Below are 20,830 nucleotides of genomic sequence, written 5' to 3'. Positions count from 1 at the left end.
AAGTAAGACCCCAGTCCCTCTCCTCGCGTCCGTGGCTCCCTCCTCGACTGTCCTGTCTCCGGGGGGTGGGGGGCAGTGTAGGGTGGGACTGGGATGTGTACAGACACAGAGCCCACGATGTGATAGAGATGAGGTTTAGAGATACAGCGCGGAAACAGGCCCTTCGGTCCACCGTGTCCGCAGCGACCGACGATCCCCGCACATTAACACTGGACAATTTACATTTATACCAAGAAACTGGAGATCCGAGAAAACCCACGTGGACGTACAGACATAGGGAGGATCGAACCCGGGTCTCTGGCGCTGTGAGCGCTGTCAGGCAGCATCTCTAACGCTGTGCCAGGGATTACCATTCATCCCCACTTCAAGCGACAACCTCACCACTGTAACCAAGCGCAGCGGGAATCACCCTCAACACCAAAGACACGAAACCGGAGAAGACTCTTTGGGAACTCAACTAACCTTTATTGCCCTCAGTCTCTCTGCTGCACAGTCGGTAAAACGTCAGAAAACACTGCACCAAGTGACGGTGAAACAGGGCGGACAAACAAAGAACCGCAGATGCTGGTTTACACCAAAGGTAAAGATGCACTGTTCATTGGCTATATTTAAGAGGGAGTTAGATGTGGCCCTTGTGGCTAAAGGGATCAGGGGGTATGGAGAGAAGGCAGGTACAGGATACTGAGTTGGATGATCAGCCATGATCATATTGAATGGCGGTGCAGGCTCGAAGAGCCGAATGGCCTACTCCTGCACCTATTTTCTATGTTTCTATAATATAGACACAGAGTGCTGGAGTAACTCAGCGGGTCAGGCAGCATCTGTGGAGAACATGGATAGGTGACGTTTCACAGAGTGCTGGAGTAACTCAGCGGGTCAGGCAGCATCTGTGGAGAACATGGATAGGTGACGTTTCACAGAGTGCTGGAGTAACTCAGCGGGTCAGGCAGCATCTGTGGAGAATATGGATAGGTGACATTTTGGGTTGGGACCCTTTTTCATTCCTGACCCGAAACGTCACCTATCCATGTTCTCCACAGATGCTGCCTGACCCGCTGAGTTACTCCAGCACTCTATGTGTCGCTCTTTAATGAAAAAATACACCAGGCGTCCGACCCACTGCGGGAACCCCGCGCTTTTCTGGCACTGTGTTATAGGAAAGATGCTGTCAAGCTCGAATGGGTAAGAGAAGATTTACGAGGATGTTGCCAGGACTAGTAGGTTTGGGCTATAGGGAGAGGTTGAGCAGGCTGGGTCTCTATTCCTTGGAGCACAGGAGTTGAGGGGTGATCTTACAGAGGTGTACAAAATCATGAGAGGAATAGATCGAGTAGATGCACAGAGTCTCTTGCCCAGAGAAGGGGAATCGAGGACATGAAGACATTGGTTTAAGGTGAAGGGGAAACGATTTAATAGGAATCTGAGGGGTAACTTTTTCACACTAAGGGTGGTGGGTGTATGGAATGAGCTGCCAGAGGAGGTAGTTGAGGCAGGGACTGTTGCAATGTTTAAGAAACAACTAGACAGGTACATGGAGAGGTCAGGTTTGGATGTAATGGACCAAACACAGGCAGGTGGGGCTAGTGTAGATGGGACATGTTGGTCGGTGTGGGCAAGTTGGGCCGAAGGGCCTGTTTCCACACTGTATCACTATGGCTCTAAGAGGTTTACCGGAAGATGACACAGAGTGCTGGAGTAAGTTAGCGGGTCAGGCAACATCTGTGGAGAACATGGATAGGTGATGTTTCACAGAGTGCTGGAGTAACTCAGCGGGTCAGGCAGCATCTCTGGAGAACATGGATAGGTGACGTTTCACAGAGTGCTGGAGTAACTCAGCGGGTCAGGCAGCATCTGTGGAGAACATGGATAGGTGACGTTTCGGGTTGGGACCCTTCTTCAGACATCGTGGTGGCTTGTGGGGAGGGGAGGGTCGGCTGGTAGTGACAAGTGATAGGTGGATACAGGTGAGGGAGGTGATTGGCAGATGCGTGGAGTAAGTTAACAAAGGCAGGTGAGAAAGAGACAAAAGGCTGTCAGACAGGGAGAGAAGTTTCACGTATCTATATTTTACTGCTCCACTGCAAAATCTCAAGGTGTGCCGACATTGAAGACGATAGACACAAAATGTTGGAGTAACTCAGCTGGACAGGCAGCATCTCTGGAAAATGAATAGGTGATGTTTCTGGTTGAGACCCTTTAACCCAAAACGTCACCCATTCCTTCTGTCCAGAGATGCTGCCTGTCCCGCTGAATTACTTCAGCACTCCGTGAAACGTCACCCATTCTTTCTCTCAACAGATGCTGCCTGACCCGCTGAGTTACTCTAGCGTTTTGTGTCTATCTTCGGTTTAAACCAGCATCTGCAGTTCCTTCCTAACTACTTTGAAGAAGTTCTCCTCCTGTCTCCAATGGGAGTTCTGTGAGACCCTCTATCACTGCTCCACCTTTTGAGAGTCTGAAGAAGGATCCCAACCTATCTATGATCTCCAGAGATGCTGTCTACGTATGTCTCCTTACCAGATTGCTGCCTGGATTAGAGGGTATTAGCTCTGAAGGAGAGGTTGGACAAACCAAGATGGTAAACATACAGAATAGTGAAAGGCTTGGATAGAGTGGATGTGGAGAAGATGTTTCAACTCATGGGAGAGTGTAGGTCTAGAGGTCACAGCCTCAGAATTAAAGGACGTTCTTTTAGGAAGGAGATTAGGAGGCATTTCTTTAGTCAGAGGGTGGTGAATCTGTGGAATTGTTTGCCACAGAAGGCTGTGGAGGCCAGCAGTGGTTATTAATAAGGCAGAGGTAGATACTTGATTAGTACGGTTGTCAGGGGTTATGGGGAGAAGGCAGGAGAATGGGGTTAGGAGGGAGAGATAGATCAGCCATGATTGAATGGCGGAGTAGACTTGATGGGCCGAATGGCCTCATTCTACTCCGATCAGTTATGACCTTTTCTCTGGAATACAAAGACTTAAGGGAGACGTGACAGAAGTACGAAACGTTACGAGAGGCGTAGATAGGACAGAACCTTTCCCCCAGGCTGGAAATGTCAAAAAGACTAGAGGCCCTGGGTTAAGGTGAAAGGGACAATGTTTAAAGGAGATGTGTGGGGCAAGTTGTTTTACATTAACACAGAGGGTGGTGGGGACCTGAAACACAGTGCCAGGGGTGGTGGCAGATACAGATGTGATCGTGGTGTTTGGATGGGCACATGGATATGCAGGGAATGGAGGGACATGGACCACGTGCAGACAGAGATTAGTTTAACTGGGTGTCATGTACGGCACTGACATCGTGGGCCGAAGGGCCTGTTCCGTGTTGTACTATGAATGCAAACAATTCCCAGGGTTTTTTTTATCAACCAAGAGTGGCCTGGCAATTCCTTGTCTGGGGGAAGGTGTTACTGTGAGCACAGCTCAACTCCCCCCCCCCCAGTGCTGACTCTGACCCCCCCCCCCCCAGTGCTGACCCTGACCCTGTGGGGGAGGGGCTCCTCGCCCTTCCACACCTGCAAGGGGCAGCCAGGGTTAAGGCTTCTCAAACAACTATTTAGAAGAGTAACTGTGAACCCGCTCTGCTCCTCTCCGCTCTGTCAGGCACGCTCCTGGCTCACAGCTCCGGGTCACCGTGGCACTCCGGGTCACTCCTGTGGGGAAGATGGGAGGGGGACGTGTCAGAGGGGAGCACTGACCGCTGACCAGAGCCACACCCAGGTAGGTCGAGCACCGCGCTGTGGCGGGCCCCTGCTTGACCCCCTCACTGCCCCTTGCACTCCCATGGCCCCTTGCCCATCCCCACCCCACCGGTCCCGTCAGTCCCGCCTGCCCCCATCTGAACCGTGCCTGACCCCCTCACTGCCCCTTGCACTCCCCTGGCCCATCCCCACCGGTCCCGTCAGTCCCGCCTGCCCCCATCTGATCCCTGACTGACCCCTCGCCCATGGTCAGCCCGCCGGTCCACCTGCCCCCAGCTGACCCGTGCCTGATCCCCTCACTGCCCCTTGCACTCCACTGGCCCCTTGCCCATCCCCACCCCACCGGTCCCATCAGTCCGAACTGCCCCCAGCTGACCCGTGACTGACCCATCCCCAGACCCCTCGCCCATGCCCACCCCCCTCCCGCCTGTCCCCATCTGACCCGTGCCTGACTCCCTCCCTGCCTCTTGCTCACCCCCCACCCGCCTGTCCCCAGCTGACCCGTGCCTGGTCCCCTCCCTGACTCATGCCCACCCCCCTCCCGCCTGTCCCCAGCTGACCCGTGCCTGACCCCCTCCCTGACTCATGCCCACCCCCCTCCCGCCTGTCCCCAGCTGATCCCTGACTGACCCGAGTATATCTCTGAGCCTTGCCTGACCCCCCTGCCCATCCTCACCCGGACAGACCCCCGCCTGCTGTCTCCCACCCCTTGCAGTCGGTTACGCAGGGAATGAGTCGTGGCGTTGCCGAGCGTTTGCCAGGCGGTGGATTGGCATCTTACGGCGTACCTGCGTGACTCTGCCGAGATCCGGGCGGTTCCTGCAGTCGCTTCGGAAAAGGCGCTTCCATCCGCGGCCCCGATCACATCACTCTAAACCAAACACAGCGCGGTCAGTGGGGAGCAGAGCATCGACCCGAAACGTCACCTATCCACGTTCTCCACAGATGCTGCCTGACCCGCTGAGTTACTCCAGCACTCTGTGTGTCTACCTTCCCCTTCACCGGGCCCCTCGCTCTCCCGTTCTACCCCCCCCCGTTATAAACCTGTCCAAAGGCAGACATGTGGCTCCTCACCCTCTCCCACCCACCACTCTTCCTCCTGAACTCCAGGGGAGCGGTGGCCTTTGGTTCTGTAAGGGGCCCTCAAGATAATTGAGATCACAAGTTCTCGGAGTAGGAGTAGAATTAGGCCATTCGGCCCATCAAGTCAACTCCGCCATTCAATCATGGCTGATCTCTGCCTTCTCATCCCATTTTCCTGCCTTCCCATAACCCATGACATCCACTCTAATCATGAACTTGTCTATCTCTGCCTTAAAAGTATCCACTGAATTGGCCTCCAAAGCTCTCTGTGGCAATGAGTTCCACAGATTAACTACCCTCAGACTAATGAAATTCCTCATCACCTCCTTTCTAAAAGAGCATCATTTAATTCTGAGGCTATGTCCTCTGGTCCCCATCCACTCTATCCAGGCCTTTCATTATTCTGTAAGTTTCAATCAGGTCCCTCTTCAACCTTCTCCACTCCAGCGAGTACAGGCCCAGTGCCATCAAATGCTCATCCTATGCTAACCCACTCACTCATTCCTGGGATCATCCGCGGAACCCTCTCCAGAGCCAGCACATCCTTCTTCAGATATGAGGCCCACATGTGCTCACAATACCCCAAATGCAGCCTGACCAGCTCACTTTTGTTCTACATTTCTGGATATCCTTCAGCTGCTCCGGTTTGCTCCCACGTCCAAAAGACGTGCAGGTCTGTAGGATAATCGGGTTCTGTAAATTACCCGAAATGTGCAGGGAGTGGATGAGAAAGTGGGATAACATAGAACTAGTCTGAGTGAATGACCGATGGTCGGTGTGGACTCGGTGGGTTCTAGCGAACATCGAACTAGTCTGAGTGAATGACCGATGGTCGGTGTGGACTCGGTGGGTTCTAGCGAACATCGAACTAATCTGAGTGAATGACCGATGGTCGGTGTGGACTCGGTGGGCTGTAGTGAACATAGAACTAGTCTGTGAATGACCGATGGTCGGTGTGGATTTGGTGGGCTGTAGTGAACATAGAACTAGTCTGTGAATGACCGATGGTCGGTGTGGACTCGGTGGGCTGTAGTGAACATAGAACTAGTCTGAGTGAATGACCGATGGTCGGTGTGGACTTGGTGGGCTGTAGTGAACATAGAACTAGTCTGAGTGAATGACCGATGGTCGGTGTGGACTCGATGGGCTGTACCGTCCTAGTGCTATTTTAATTTAGAGATACAATGTGGAAATAGGGTCTTCGGCCCACTGAGCCCACGCTGACCGGCCGGCGATCAACTATTCACACTAGTTTCATGTTATCCCACTTTTGCATCCACTCCCCCTCACACTAGGGGGGGATTTACAGAGGGCCGATTAACCTACAAACCCGCACAGGCACGTGTTTAGCATGTGGAAGGAAACTGGAGCACCTGGAGGAAACCCACGCAGTCACGGAGAGAACGTGCAAACTCTACACACAGAATGACAGCACCACAGGTCAGGATTGAACCTGGGCCTCTGGTGCTGTAAGGTAGTAGCTCTACCCACTGCGCCATTATGAGCGACCAACATTCAACACGGCAAGATCACAGGCTGCCCAACACCCAACCCGTGCTCCCCCACTTCCCACCGTCCTATCGCATGCAATGGGGGGGGGGGGAGGAGTGGAGGGTGGATACACTGGCCCCCGCATGTGGAACCGGACTGTGTGTGTGAGTGGGACGGGAGTGTGTGCGTGGGATGGGACAGTGTGTGGGGGATGGGACTGTGCGTGGGGTATGGGACTGTGTGTGTGTGGGATGGGACTGTGTGTGCATGGGATGGGACTGTGTGTGTGTGTGGGATGGGACTGTGTGCGTGGGACGGGAGTGTGTGCGTGTGCGACGGGACTGTGCGCGTGGGATGGGACTGTGTGCGTGTGGGATCAGGCCTCGTGCGTGGGACGGGACTGTGTCCATGTGGCACGGGACTGTGCGCGTGGGATGGGACTGTGTGTGCGTGGGATGGGACTGTGTGTGTGGGATGGGACTGTGTGCGTGTGGGATGGGACTGTGTGTGCGTGGGACGGGAGTGTGTGCGTGTGGGATGGGACTGTGTGCGTGGGACGGGACTGTGTGCGTGTGGGATGGGACTGTGTGTGCGTGGGACGGGAGTGTGTGCGTGTGGGATGGGACTGTGTGCGTGGGACGGGAGTGTGTGCGTGTGCGACGGGACTGTGTGCGTGGGATGGGACTGTGTGCGTGGGATGGGACTGTGTGCGTGGGATGGGACTGTGTGCGTGTGGGATCAGGCCTCTTGCGTGGGACGGGACTGTGTGCGTGGGATGGGACTGTGTGCATGTGATGGAACTGTGTGTATGGGATGGGACTGTGTGCGTGGGACGGGAGTGTGTGCGTGTGCGACGGGACTGTGCACATGGGATGGGACTGTGTGCGTGGGATGGGACTGTGTGCGTGTGGGATCAGGCCTCGTGCGTGGGACGGGACTGTGTGCGTGGGATGGGACTGTGTGCGTGTGGGATCAGGCCTCGTGCGTGGGACGGGACTGTGTGCGTGGGATGGGACTGTGTGCATGTGATGGAACTGTGTGTATGGGATGGGACTGTGTGTGGGATGGGACTGTATGCCTGGGACCGTGCCCCGTGCGTGCGACCGGACTCTGCGCGGACGTTACCAGCAGGGTCTGCAGGCTTGTTGGTGCCACCGTGCCGAGGGTGTCGGCTCCGTCTGCCGCCGTGGCTCCATCTCCCCGTGGGCACCGCACGGCGTGTCCCAGCTCCTCACCGATATCCACACTCTGTGTACCGACCGGGGAGGGGGGCACGAGACACAGAGCCCGTCAGCACACCATGGACCACCACCCACGCCACCACCCCCCGACACCAACGCCCTCCACCGCGCCAGCATGTGGCTCAGTGTCCCAGCTGGGAGCCGCAATCACCCATGCTCCCCCACCTCCATCACCCCACTCCCAACGCTGAAACACTTTGCAAAGTCTCCAAACAGATTTCGAAAATATTCCAAGGGTGAGAAATTAGATTTAAAACACCACAAGACATGGGAGGAGAATGAGGCCACAACCCATGCCCCCCCACTTCCCACCGTCCTAATGCATGCAATGGGGGGGGGGGGAGAGAACCCCCCAGGGTCCCCATGATCCCATTGGAGGGTGGATACCATGCCCCCCACATGTGGAACCAGACCCGCGTGTGGGACCGGAGCCTGCGCGTGGGATGGGATAGTGGGTGTTGGATGGGACTGTGTGGGACGGGACAGCGTGCGTGTGGGACGGGACTGTGTGGGACGGGACTGTGTGGGACGGGACTGTGTGGGAGGGACTGTGTGGGACGGGACTGTGTGGGACGGGACTGTGTGGGACAGGACTGTGTGGGACGGGACTGTGTGGGATGGGACTGTGTGGGACAGGACTGTGTGGGACGGGACTGTGTGGGATGGGACTGTGTGGGACAGGACTGTGTGGGACGGGACTGTGTGGGATGGGACTGTGTGGGACGGGACAGCGTGCGTGTGGGACGGGACAGTGTAGGACGGGACTGTGTGGGACGGGACAGCGTGCGTGTGGGACGGGACAGTGTAGGACGGGACTGTGTGGGACGGGACTGTGTGGGACGGGACAGTGTGGGACGGGACTGTGTGGGACGGGACAGCGTGCGTGTGGGACGGGACAGTGTGGGACGGGACTGTGTGGGACGGGACTGTGTGGGACGGGACAGTGTGGGACGGGACTGTGTGGGACGGGACAGCGTGCGTGTGGGACGGGACAGTGTGGGACGGGACTGTGTGGGGCGGGACAGTGTGGGACGGGACAGTGTGGGACGGGACTGTGTGGGACGGGACTGTGTGGGACGGGACTGTGTGGGATGGGACAGCGTGCGTGTGGGTCGGGACAGTGTGGGACGGGACAGCGTGCGTGTGGGACGGGACAGTGTAGGACGGGACTGTGTGGGACGGGACTGTGTGGGACGGGACAGTGTGGGACGGGACTGTGTGGGACGGGACAGCGTGCGTGTGGGACGGGACAGTGTGGGACGGGACTGTGTGGGACGGGACTGTGTGGGACGGGACAGTGTGGGACGGGACAGTGTGGGACGGGACTGTGTGGGACGGGACAGTGTGGGACGGGACTGTGTGGGATGGGACTGTGGGACGGGACAGCGTGCGTGTGGGACGGGACAGTGTGGGACGGGACTGTGTGGGACGGGACTGTGTGGGACGGGACAGCGTGCGTGTGGGACGGGACTGTGTGGGACGGGACTGTGTGGGACGGGACTGTGTGGGACGGGACTGTGTGGGACGGGACTGTGTGGGACGGGACTGTGTGGGACGGGACTGTGTGGGACGGGACAGTGTGGGACGGGACAGCGTGCGTGTGGGACGGGACAGTGTGGGACGGGACAGTGTGGGACGGGACAGCGTGCGTGTGGGACGGGACAGTGTGGACGGGACTGTGTGGGACGGGAGAGTGTGGGACGGGACAGCGTGCGTGTGGGACGGGACTGTGTGGGACGGGACAGTGTGGGACGGGACAGGGTGCGTGTGGGACGGGACTGTGTGGGACGGGACTGTGTGGGACGGGACAGCATGCGTGTGGGACGGGACAGTGTGGACGGGACTGTGTGGGACGGGACAGTGTAGGACGGGACTGTGTGGGACGGGACTGTGTGGGACGGGACTGTGCGCGTGTGGGACGGGACTGTGTGGGACGGGACTGTGTGGGACGGGACTGTGCGCGTGTGGGACGGGACTGTGTGGGACGGGACTGTATGGGACGGGACTGTATGGGACGGGACAGTGTAGGACGGGACTGTGTGGGACGGGACTGTGTGGGACGGGACTGTGTGGGACGGGACTGTGCGCGTGTGGGACGGGACTGTGTGGGATGGGACTGTGTGGGATGGGACTGTGTGGGACGGGACAGTGTGGGACGGGACTGTGTGGGACGGGACTGTGCGCGTGTGGGACGGGACTGTGTGGGATGGGACTGTGTGGGACGGGACTGTGTGGGACGGGACAGTGTGGGACGGGACTGTGCGCTTGTGGGACGGGACTGTGTGGGACGGGACTGTGTGGGACGGGACTGTGTGCGTGTGGGATGGGACTGTGTGGGATGGGACTGTGCGTGGGATCGGGCCCCGTGTGTGGGACCGGACTCTGTGCGGACGTTACCAGCAGGGTCTGCAGGCTTGTTGGTGCCACCGTGCCGAGGGTGTCGGCTCCGTCTGCCGCCGTGGCTCCATCTCCCCGTGGGCACCGCACGGCGTGTCCCAGCTGCACCAGCTCCTCACCGATATCCACACTCTGTGCACCGGGGAGGGGGGCACGAGACACAGAGCCCGTCAGCACACCATGGACCAGATCCTCCCGACACCACCCACGCCACCACCCACGCCACCACCCCCCGACACTGTACCTCGGCATACATGATGATGATAAACGAAGCTACCGTTACCCGTGCTGCCCACTAATCCTACCTTGCCCTGGCTGCGGTCAAACAGTTGCACCCGTGGTCTGGTCACCCCTTCACTCTGCAGGTAGCTGCAGATCCGAGCCAGCAGCACCTTCCACTCCGCACAGTGGGCGAGACCCTCAAAGCAGTTCATGGCTTCCTCCGACCACCTCTCCCCTGGAACAACACAACAGGCCTTCCTCATTCAGAAGACAGACACAGAAAGCTGGAGTAACTCAGCGGGTCAGGCAGCGTCTCTGGAGAGAAGGAATGGGTGACGCTTCAGGTCAAGACCCTTCTTACGGACTGGTTAGGGATAAGGGAAACGAGAGATATAGACGGTGATGTGGAGATGTAAAGAACAATGAATGAAAGATGTGCAAAAAAGTAACGATGATAAAGGAAACAGGCCATTGTAAGCTGTTTGTAGGGTGAAAATGGGAAGCTAGTGCGAATTGGGTGGGAGCGGGAGAGAGGGGGAGGAGAGGGGAGAGAGAGGGGGGGAGATAGAGGGGGAGAGATAGGGGAGAGAGAGAGGGGGGAGAGAGAGGGGGAGAGAGAGGGGGAGAGAGAGGGGGGAGAGAGGGGGGGAGAGAGAGGGGGGGGAGAGAGAGGGGGAGAGAGAGGGGGAGAGAGAGAGGGGGAGAGAGGGGAGAGAGAGGGGGGGAGATAGAGGGGGAGAGAGAGGGGGAGAGAGAGGGGGGGGAGAGGGAGAGAGAGGAGGGGGGAGAGAGAGATAGAGAGGGAGAGAGAGAGGGGGAGAGAGAGATAGAGAGGGAATGCCGGGGCTACCTAAAGTGAGAGAAATCAATATTCACACCACTGGTCTGTGAGCTGCCCAAGCGAAATATGAGATGCTGTTCCTCCAATTTGCGTTTAGCCTCACTCTGACAGTGGAGGAGACCGAGGACAGAAAGGTCTGTGTAGGAATGGGACGGAGAATTCAAGTCTTCAGCAACCAGGAGACCAGGTTGGTTCATGGGGGCTGAGCGAAGGTGTTCAGCGAAACGATCACCCAGTCGGCGTTTGGTCTCGCCGATGTATAAGAGCCCACATCTTGAACGGCGGATAGAGTAGATGAGGTTGGAGGAGGTGCAAGTGAACCTCTGCCTCACCTGAAAGGACTGTCGGGGTCCCTGGGCAGACCCGTGGGAGGAGGTACAGCGACAGGTGTTGCATCTTCTGCGGTTGCAGGGGGAGGTACCTGGGGAGGGGGTGGTTTGGACGGGAAGGGATGAGTTGACCAGGGAGTTGCGGAGGGAACGGTCCTTGCGGAAGGCGGAAAGGGGCGGAGATGGGAAAATGTGGCTATTGACCAACCACATGTGGGGGTGGACAAAACTCACTCAGTCTCAGCCAAAACACCTCCTGCACCAGTTTCCCCAGTCGTAAGAGTCAAACAGAGGTGCAGAGGAGCATAGAAGAGCACAGGAACAGGCCCTTCAGCCCACAATGTCCGTGCTGAACATGACACCAAGTTGAACAGCTCTCCTGTGCCTGCACATGATTCACATCCCCCCATTCCCTGCATACCCATGTGCCTATCTAAAATGCTCTTAAAAACCCCTATCAGGTCTGCCTCCTCCACCACCACCCCTGGCAACACATTCCAGGCACCCACCACCCTCTGTGTAACAAAAAAAAAAAAAAAACCTGTCCCACATGTATCCTTTAAACTTTGCCCCTCATCTTAAAGCTATGACCTCTGGTCTTTGAAATGTCCACCCTGGCTAAAAGGTTCTGACTGTCTACCCGATCTACACCTCTCACTTTTATACACTTCCTTCAGGTCTCCTCTCACCCTCCAACATTCCAGAGAAAACATTCCAACTTTGCCCAACCTCTGTGTAGGAAGGAACAGCAGATGCTGGTTTAAACCGAAGAGAGACACAAAAAGCTGGAGTAACTCCGCGGGTCAGACAGCACCTCTGGAGAAAAGGAACAGGGGACGTTTCGTGTCGACACCATTCTTCAGACTGATGAAAGTTCTCGACCCAAAATGTCACCTATTCCTTTCCTCCAGAGGTGCTGTCTGACCGGTTGAGTTCCTCCAGCTTTTCATGTCTATCTTTTGCCCAATCTCTCCTTGTTGCTAAAGCCGTCTAATCCAGGCAGCATTCTGGTAAACCTCCTCTGCTCTCTCTCTCCACATCCTTCCTGCAATGGGGTGACCAGAACTACACAATACTATATTGGACAGATGGGCTAGTCACTCACCGACGGGCCGAATTCCATCGAGACTGCACTCGACGGCCTGAAAAGGCAGACTCAGGAAATCACTCCTGGAGACAAAACACAAACACCATGAGGAGGCTGGGGACACAGGGGAGTGAGGCAGAGACACGAACGCATGTGCACACACACACCACACACGCGCGCACACGTGAACATACACACGCACACACGAATACACACCACACATGCGCACACACGAATGTGCACACGCACACACGAATATACACACCACACACACGCGCACACGTGAACATGCACACACACACACGAATACACACCACACATGCGCACACGTGAATGTGCACACGCACACGAATATACACATGCACACACGTGAACATGCACACACACACGAATACACACCACAAACACATGCACACGAATACACACACACCACAAACACATGCGCACACATGCACACGCACATGAATACACACACACCACACAAACACATGCGCACACACATGAATACACACACCACAAACACATGAATACACACACACCACACAAACACATGCGCACACACACATGAATACACACACCACAAACACATGAATACACACCGCACACAAATACATGCGCACATGCACACGAAGAAACACACCGCACACACGAATACACACGCCGCACACATGCATGTGTATAAACTCATACCCCACATAAACATGCGTGCACACACACATACACACACACTGTACACAAACATATACGCACACATGCATGTGCACCTGCACACAAATATACACACTGCACACAGACGCGCACGTACACACGCACACAAATACACTCACACTGTAGATTCATGTCTGGTTTTACTGTTGCACATCCGGTCCATAATCCAGATCGGGTTTTGTCCTGCTTTATCCTAGGACTGGCCTACTAGTCTCCAGACTATCGTGGGAGCTGGGGGTAACAGTAGCCAGCACCTGTACTGCTAGTGATCTGCTAATAAAGAACCTATGTACAAAGACTTGTGACTGAATATAATACACCAACAAACATGGTGTCAGAAGTGGCGGAAATTAACTTTTGAATCACCACCATTTGTTTGCTCAAGACTTTTAACACCTCTAACTATGGCTGAATCTTTTCAGAAGCCTGATCTACTTGTCCTTGACGGCAACATCGGTGAACGTTGGTGCAGTTTCAAGGAGTATTACGATGTATTCATGGCTGCTGCACACCACGACAAGACTCCCCGTGTACAAGCATCCATTCTCCTCAATCTAGCAGGTTTGGAAGCAATTTGTCGGAAGAAACTGTTTGTTTATGGTGAGGCTGTGCTGGATGTGGCTGGTGTAGTTATCACACCTGCCGAGACAATTCAAGACCCTGTGTGCCTTAAGAATACATTTCGGCAGCTGTGCGATCCACAGACTAACCTTATCATGGAACGGCACAAATTCTCTGCATGTGCCCAGAAACCGGGTGAGCCAGTTGAAGCCTGTATAAACTTTGAAACACGCCGCGTCGAGTTGCAGAATTGGTGACCTCTGTGATTAACTCACTAGAGACAGGCTTGTGTGTGGCATCGCTAAATGACAAATTGAGAAGGGACCTTCTGCGTGATCGCGATCTGACTCTAGCTAAAGCGATCAGCGCCTGTCGGATTCATGACAAAGACTTTGAGTGCCGTGCCTCAAGTCTGCTTTCAGCACTGACTCGACAGGACGGTATATCAGAAAGGCACGTCGACCGTTCAAAGTGACACAAGCCCAGCCTGATAGATCTGGCATTAGATTTGTTAACGATTGCACTGATTGTGGTAGCTCTCATGTAGCCAAACAGGACAGATTTATCATGGTTGCAAAGGAATAAATCATTTCTGGAAGAGCTTCAGATCGCGTTCCAGCAAGATTGAGACAAAACAAGCTGTACATTTGCTTCACTCGGAGTCTTCACACGACTTATCTGAGAGTGACACTGTAAACTTTCCAGAGAATATGCCTTCGGTGGATGCAGTTCGGCTCAATACACACTCTGTCCGAGACCAGTTAATTAAACACAAAGATCCCATGGTCACCTTAAAGATGAACAATGTGCCTGTTGTTTTATCTTACACAATTTGTATCCTCCTCTGCCTAGCGTTTGTCGTGGTTGCTGTTTTCATCCCTTATATTAGGATGTCGGTAAGCCGTAGTTTTTTGTATTGTAGAGGCTTTATATGGTCCTATCTAGTTTGGGGGTTATGTTTAAGGAGGAGGATATAGATCCATGTCTGGTTTTACTGTTGCACATCCGGTCCATAATCCAGATCGGGTTTTGTACTGCGTTATCCTAGGACTGGCCAGCTAGTCTCCAGACTATTGTGAGAGCTGGGGGTAACAGTAGCCAGCAGCTGTACTACTAGTGATCTGCTAATAAAGAACTTATGGACAAAGACTGAATATATACACCCACAATCACACACCGCACACATGCCTACAAACACAGGCACACACACACAAATGCACACACACACGCGCGCGCACACATGCCTACAAACACAGGCACACACACACAAATGCACACACACGCGTGCGCGCGCACATGTCTACAAACAGACGCGCACACATGCCTACAAACACAGGCACACACACAAACACACACAAACGCACGCACACACACAGGCGTGCGCACACATGCGCTCACCCGCACGGAGACAGAGGGAAGACGGTGTAGAGAGGATGCGGAGCAGGAGAAGGGTGGGAATGCGGTGACGCGAGAGACTGCAGATGTCAGAATCCTGAGCAATAAAACAAAGTGCTGGAGGAACTCAACGGGTCAAGCAGTGTGGGTGGAATTAATTGCCGCAGAGGGCTGTGGAAGAAAAGACATTGGGTTTTATTAATGCAGAGACTGATAGGTTCTTGATTAGTAAGGGCACCAAAGGTCAAAGGAAGAAGGGAGAATGGAGTCGAGAGGGAAAAATAGATCAGCCATGATCAACTGGCAGAGCAGACTCGATGGGGAATGGCCAAATTCTGCTCCCATGTCTTATATCCACCTATCACTTAGAGGGTCAGGAAGTACCTCTGGAGATGTTGCCTGACCCACTCAGATACTCCAGCACAGTGTCCTTTTGAGTGATAGGTGGATACGGATGAGGGGAGATGTGTGTAGGAAGGAACTGCAGATGCTGACTTAAACCGAAGATAGACACAAAGTGCTGGCGTAACTCAGCGGGACAGGCAGCATCTCTGGAGAGAAGGAATGGGTGATGTTTCGGGTCGAGACCCTTCTTCAGACTAGTCAGGAGACAGGGAAACGAGAGATGTGGACAGTGATATACAGAGATAAAGAGGTTGATGTGCAGATGGTTGGATAAAGGCCAGAGATGAAAAGAGTTGTGAATTGTGAAGCTAGAAGAAAGGAAGTAGGTGGAAGGAGAGGGAGAGGGAAGAAATAGGTGCGAGTCCAGGTGGAGCACACGAGACATCCTGGAGAATGGATGAAAGAGGCCTTTGCACCCTCTTCAATGTACAAGTACTCTCCCCCATTCAGGATGTTGTAGCGGCAGTGGATTTTAAGGTAAGATATGAGCAAAGTGATTACAGTACACACTGCTGAACAAATGAGATCTTTGACTGAAACATACAACATGATTGCAGAACGTGAGCACAGAATAAATCAAATTAATGAAGCAGTTTTCATCAGTCTGAAGAAAGGTCCCGACCCAAAATACCATCTGTTCATTCCCTTCACAGATGCTGCCTGACCCGCTGAGTTCCTCCAGCACCTTGTATTTTGCTCAGGATTCCAGCGTTGGCAGCTCATTGTTTAGTTTAAATTAGTTTAGAGATACAGTGTGGAAACAGGCCCTTCAGCCCTCCGAGTCCACGTCGACCAGCTATCCCTGCACACGTTAGGAACAATTTACATGATACCAAGACAATTCATCTACAAACCTGTATGGATTTGGAGTGTTGGAGGAAAACAGAGCACCCAGGGAAAAACCCTCACGGTCACAGGGAGAACGTACAAACTCTTTACAGACAGCACCCATGGTCAGGATCCAACCCGGGTCTCTGGCGCTGCAAGGCAGTGACTCTACCGCTGTACCACCGCACTGTCTATCTTCGGTGTCACCTATCCATGTTGTCCTGAGATGTTCCCTGATCCGCTGAGTTACTCCAGCACTATGTGTCTATCTTCGATGTCACCCCTCCATGTTATTCAGAGATGCTGCCTGATCCGCTGAGTTACTCCAGCACTATGTGTCTATCATCGGTGTCACCTATCCATGTTATTCAGAGATGCTGCCTGATCCGCTGAGTTACTCCAGCACTATGTGTCTTTGCTTTGTGTGATTCACATCCAGGTGAGGGTGTGAGTGAGTGGTGGGGGGTGTGAGTGGGGGTGTGAGTGGGGGGTGTGAGTGGTGGGGGGTGTGAGTGGTGGGGGGTGTGAGTGGGGGGGGTGTGAGTGGGGGGTGTGAGTGGGGGGGGGTGTGAGTGGGGGGGGGTGTGAGTGGTGGGGGTGTGAGTGAGTGGGGGGTGTGAGTGGGGGGGGTGTGTGAGTGGGGGGGGTGTGAGTGGGGGGGGTGTGAGTGGTGGGGGGTGTGAGTGGGGGGGGGTGTGAGTGGTGGGGGTGTGTGAGTGGGGGGGGTGTGAGTGGGGGGGGGGGTGAGTGGGGGGGGGTGTGAGTGGGGGGGTGTGAGTGGGGGGGTGAGTGGGGGGGGGTGTGAGTGGTGGGGGGTGTGAGTGAGTGGGGGATGTGAGTGGGGGGGGGTGAGTGGGGGGGTGTGAGTGGGGGGGGTGTGAGTGGGGGGGTGTGAGTGGGGGGGGTGTGAGAGTGGTGGGGGGTGTGAGTGGGGGGGGTGTGAGTGGTGGGGGTGTGAGTGGGGGGGTGTGAGTGGAGGGGGGTGTGAGTGAGTGGTGGGGTGTGTGAGTGGAGGGGGTGTGAGTGGGGGGGTGTGAGTGGTGGGGGAGGGTGTGAGTGGGGGGGGGGGGTGAGTGTTGGGGGGGGGGTGTGAGTGGGAGGGGGCAGAACCAAACTGACCTGAGGACCTGTACGTTCCCCAGCGTTGCCTCTCCGTTGTCTCCGTAATCCACGTAGTAGAGGTCAGCATTGCCGCTGTCCAGGAAGCCCAGCACACAGGCTCGGTACCAGAAGCCATCGTTCTGGAAGGGGGCCGCCACGATGTCGCCCACCTTTGGTACAAACGCCTCGGCCTGTGGAGAGTTGGAGTGTGAGTCCGATCCCGACTGCCAGGCAAGAGGGGGGGAGCTCTGATTACTGCTTTCAACAGTGGGGGTAGATTTAGCTCTTCGGGCTAAAGGGATCAAGGGACATGGAGAAAAAGACGGAACGGGGGTACTGATTTTAGATGATCAGCCATGATCGTATTGAACGGCGGTGCTGGCCTCCTCCTGCGCCTATTGTCTGTTGACCGAATGGCCTCCTCCTGCACCGACTGTCTATGTTTCTATGCTTCCTACACCTCCTCTCCAACACCCTGCCAGCAGCCTGCTTCACCGCTCCGCCCAGCACTGCAAGAAACTGCAGAGTGGTGGCTGTGGCCCACTCCATCGCAGCGACCAGACTCCCCACACCACCCACTCCATTCACACCTCACTCCCCACCACCCACTCCTCACTCCCAACCCGGTGGAGAGCTGCCCCTCCCCCCGGTGGTGAGCTGCCCCTCACTGCCCCTCACTGCCCCCACTCACCGCCGTGCTGGAGCTGCTGTAGTAGTGGGACATCTCGGAGCACAGGTTGTCCAGCTGCAGACACCTGGAGCCCAGGATCTGGATCCAGAAGTGGCCGGGGTTTTCCGAAGCTGAGACGTAAACTTCCAGGTGTTCGTCTGCAAGGAAACTGAAGTCAGGACTGGGAACTGTGGAGAAGGGAGGAAATAAACATTACAATCCAGACTGGGAACGTGTGTGGGAGAGAAGGGACGGGGTGAAACGTCGCACTGACGGGGGACAGCAAGGGACATCTCGTTACCACCCACCACGGGCCGGGAGCGGGCGGATGGGAGTCCGCTGGCCTGGACACGGTTCAACCGCACACCACATCAGGTCTCGGCACCGTGGTGCAGCGGTTAGTGCCGCTGCCTCACAGCACCAGACACCCGGGTTGGATCCTGACCTCGGGTGCTGCCTGCACCTTCTCCCCGGGACCGCGTGAGTGTTCTTCGGGTGCTCCGGTTTCCTCCCACATCCCACATATGTACAGGTTTGTTGGTTAATTGGCTTCTGTAAACTGCCCCTCGTGTATAGGACGTATGTGTGGGTTAACATAGAGCTAGGGTCAGGGTGATTGTTGGTCAGCAGAGACTCGCTGGGCCTGAATGGCCCGTTTCAATGCTGCATCTCTAAATCAATGCGTCCCAGCTGCCTGGGTGCCATCCCCATCTTCCAACCTACCCCATTGCAGATATTACACTTTTTCTCTGCAATTGAAACCCTACTGTTGGAGTTACAGTATAAAAACAGGCCCTTCAGCCCACATGAAGCTTCTAACTTCAGATAGGCCTTGCTTTCCCTCTCTATCCCCTCCCCCTTCCCAGTCCTCCCACTAGTCTTACTGAGTCCGACTACATTCTATCTTTGTTCCGCCCCCCCTGAAGAACGGTCTTGACCCGAAACGTCACCCATTCCTTCTCTCCCGAGATGCTGCCCGACTTGCTGAGTTACTCCAGCATTTTGTGTGTACCTTCGATTTAAACCAGCATCTGCAGTTTTTTCCCTATACCTTCAGGTCACCAACTCCACGCCAAACATCGGTCACCCGTTCACACAAGTTCCATGTTATCCCATTTTCTAATCCACCCTCTAAACACTGGGGAGTAATTTACAGGGGCCCAATAAAACTACAAACCCGCATGTGTTTGCATTGTGCGGAAACCAGGGAACCCAGAGGAAACCCACGCGGTCACAGGGAGAACATGCAAACTCCACACAAGCAGCACCGGTGTTCAGACTCTACCCTGGGGTCTATGCAGCGGTGAGGTAGTGGTTCTACCTGCTGCACCACTGCAAGTCTCCATCACTGTCGTACTATTTTCTACACTCCAGCATTTTTCACTTTGCAGTAACTGATGGTTTTAGTTTATTCATTCAGAATTGGATTTGATTCAACTGGATAGCATGCAACGTTTTTAACCGTAGAGTTAGATAATCCAAGCGACACAACAAGGAGACAGCCCCTTCAGCCCAAACTCCCCCACGCCAACCGAGATGCCCCATCTTCGCTCGTCCCACCTGCCCGCATTCCACAAAACCTATCCCACCCATGCACCCGTCCAGTATCTGTTCAATGTTGTTATAGTACCTGCATCAAATGAAAGCTTTTCATTGTACCTCGGTACACGTGACAATAAACTAAACTGAACAACACCCTCCTGCCCCCCCCACCCCCCCCCGCCACAGGGGCAAGGGGCAGAGCAGCCACTGAACAACACCCTCCTGCCTTCCCCCCCCCCGCCACAGGGGCAAGGGGCAGAGCAGCCACTGAACAACACCCTCCTGCCCTCCCCCCCCCCCCGCCACAGGGGCAAGGGGCAGAGCAGCCACTGAACAACACACACCTGCCCCCCCCACCACAGGGGCAAGGCAGCCACTGAACAACACCCTACTGCCCCCCCTCCACCCCCCCGCCACAGGGGCAAGGGGCAAAGCAGCCACTGAACAACACCCTCCTGCCCCCCCCACCCCGTCACAGGGGCAAGGGGCAAAGCATCCACTGTCCCTCTGGGCAACAGCAAGGCACAGGTTCTCACTTTCAAACTTGGCGTGCTGCTGGTTGGCGATTCGCTCCCCGCCGTCCGTGGGCTCTCCGCCTCCCACGCTGAGGGTGGGCTCCGTCCTGCGCTCCGGCCCCTTCTCCTCCCCCTCGGTGTGTCCGGGCGTCCACTCTCCACGCTGGAGTGTGCCTGGGGCCGGGGCCGGGGCCGCCGCCAGTGCCGGTGCCAGTGCCGGGACCAGTGCCGGTGCCAGTGCCGGGACCAGTGCCGGTGCTGTTGACGGCATCTCCTCCTCCATACGTCGGCCGGCCGGGTGCTTGCGGTGTCTCCTGCCGGCGGCTGAGGAGGCCACCTGCTGCCGGAACATCTCCTCCTCCTTCATCTTCTCCATGACCAGGGCCTGGGGGGGGGGGGGGGGGGGAAGCAGACACTGGGTCAGGAGCAGCGGGGGGAGGAAATCAGGAACAGTGGGGGAGGGGCCGGATCAGGAGCAGTGGGGGGGGGGGAGGGGCCGGATCAGGAGCAGTGGCGAGGGGGTGGGGAGCTCACACTGCTCACCTTGGCAGATGCCACCTCCAGCCTGGTGCCGCTGATACTGACCACACGCCCGAGTCCCACCGACCCGTCCCCGGGCGGCTTCTCACACACGATCCGCGCGCCCGTGGCCCGGCACATGGCACGGACCGACTCTCCTCCATGACCTGCGGTGGGAACAACACCGTCACAGGCTGCACAGGG

At 55.8% G+C, this 20,830-nt stretch overlaps 1 protein-coding gene across 5 annotated transcripts in view; it reads right to left on the bottom strand.

Moving 5' to 3' along the window:
• Positions 1-453: 453 nt before the first annotated feature.
• The window catches only part of LOC144612381 (tudor and KH domain-containing protein-like), a 37,412-nt gene continuing 17,035 nt past the window's right edge, over positions 454-20,830 (bottom strand). For 4 of the 5 annotated variants that reach the window (XM_078431973.1, XM_078431976.1, XM_078431971.1 and 1 more), the window contains 10 exons: positions 20,651-20,793; positions 20,129-20,492; positions 18,072-18,238; positions 17,399-17,571; positions 12,401-12,465; positions 10,209-10,360; positions 9,904-10,035; positions 7,391-7,513; positions 4,480-4,562; positions 454-3,643 (listed from right to left, as the gene is read on the bottom strand). In XM_078431973.1, coding sequence (XP_078288099.1) covers positions 3,607-3,643; positions 4,480-4,562; positions 7,391-7,513; positions 9,904-10,035; positions 10,209-10,360; positions 12,401-12,465; positions 17,399-17,571; positions 18,072-18,238; positions 20,129-20,492; positions 20,651-20,793 — 1,439 coding nt within the window. In that variant the 3' untranslated portion in view covers positions 454-3,606. The remainder of the gene's footprint in view (positions 3,644-4,479; positions 4,563-7,390; positions 7,514-9,903; positions 10,036-10,208; positions 10,361-12,400; positions 12,466-17,398; positions 17,572-18,071; positions 18,239-20,128; positions 20,493-20,650; positions 20,794-20,830) is intronic. The other variant, XM_078431972.1, reaches the window with a different exon arrangement.

The sequence above is a fragment of the Rhinoraja longicauda genome, chromosome 44 (genome assembly GCF_053455715.1).
Source record: "Rhinoraja longicauda isolate Sanriku21f chromosome 44, sRhiLon1.1, whole genome shotgun sequence".
Taxonomy (NCBI): domain Eukaryota; kingdom Metazoa; phylum Chordata; class Chondrichthyes; order Rajiformes; family Arhynchobatidae; genus Rhinoraja; species Rhinoraja longicauda.
Note: the sequence above shows the minus strand (reverse complement) of the source record. Positions and strands in the feature narration are given on the sequence as shown.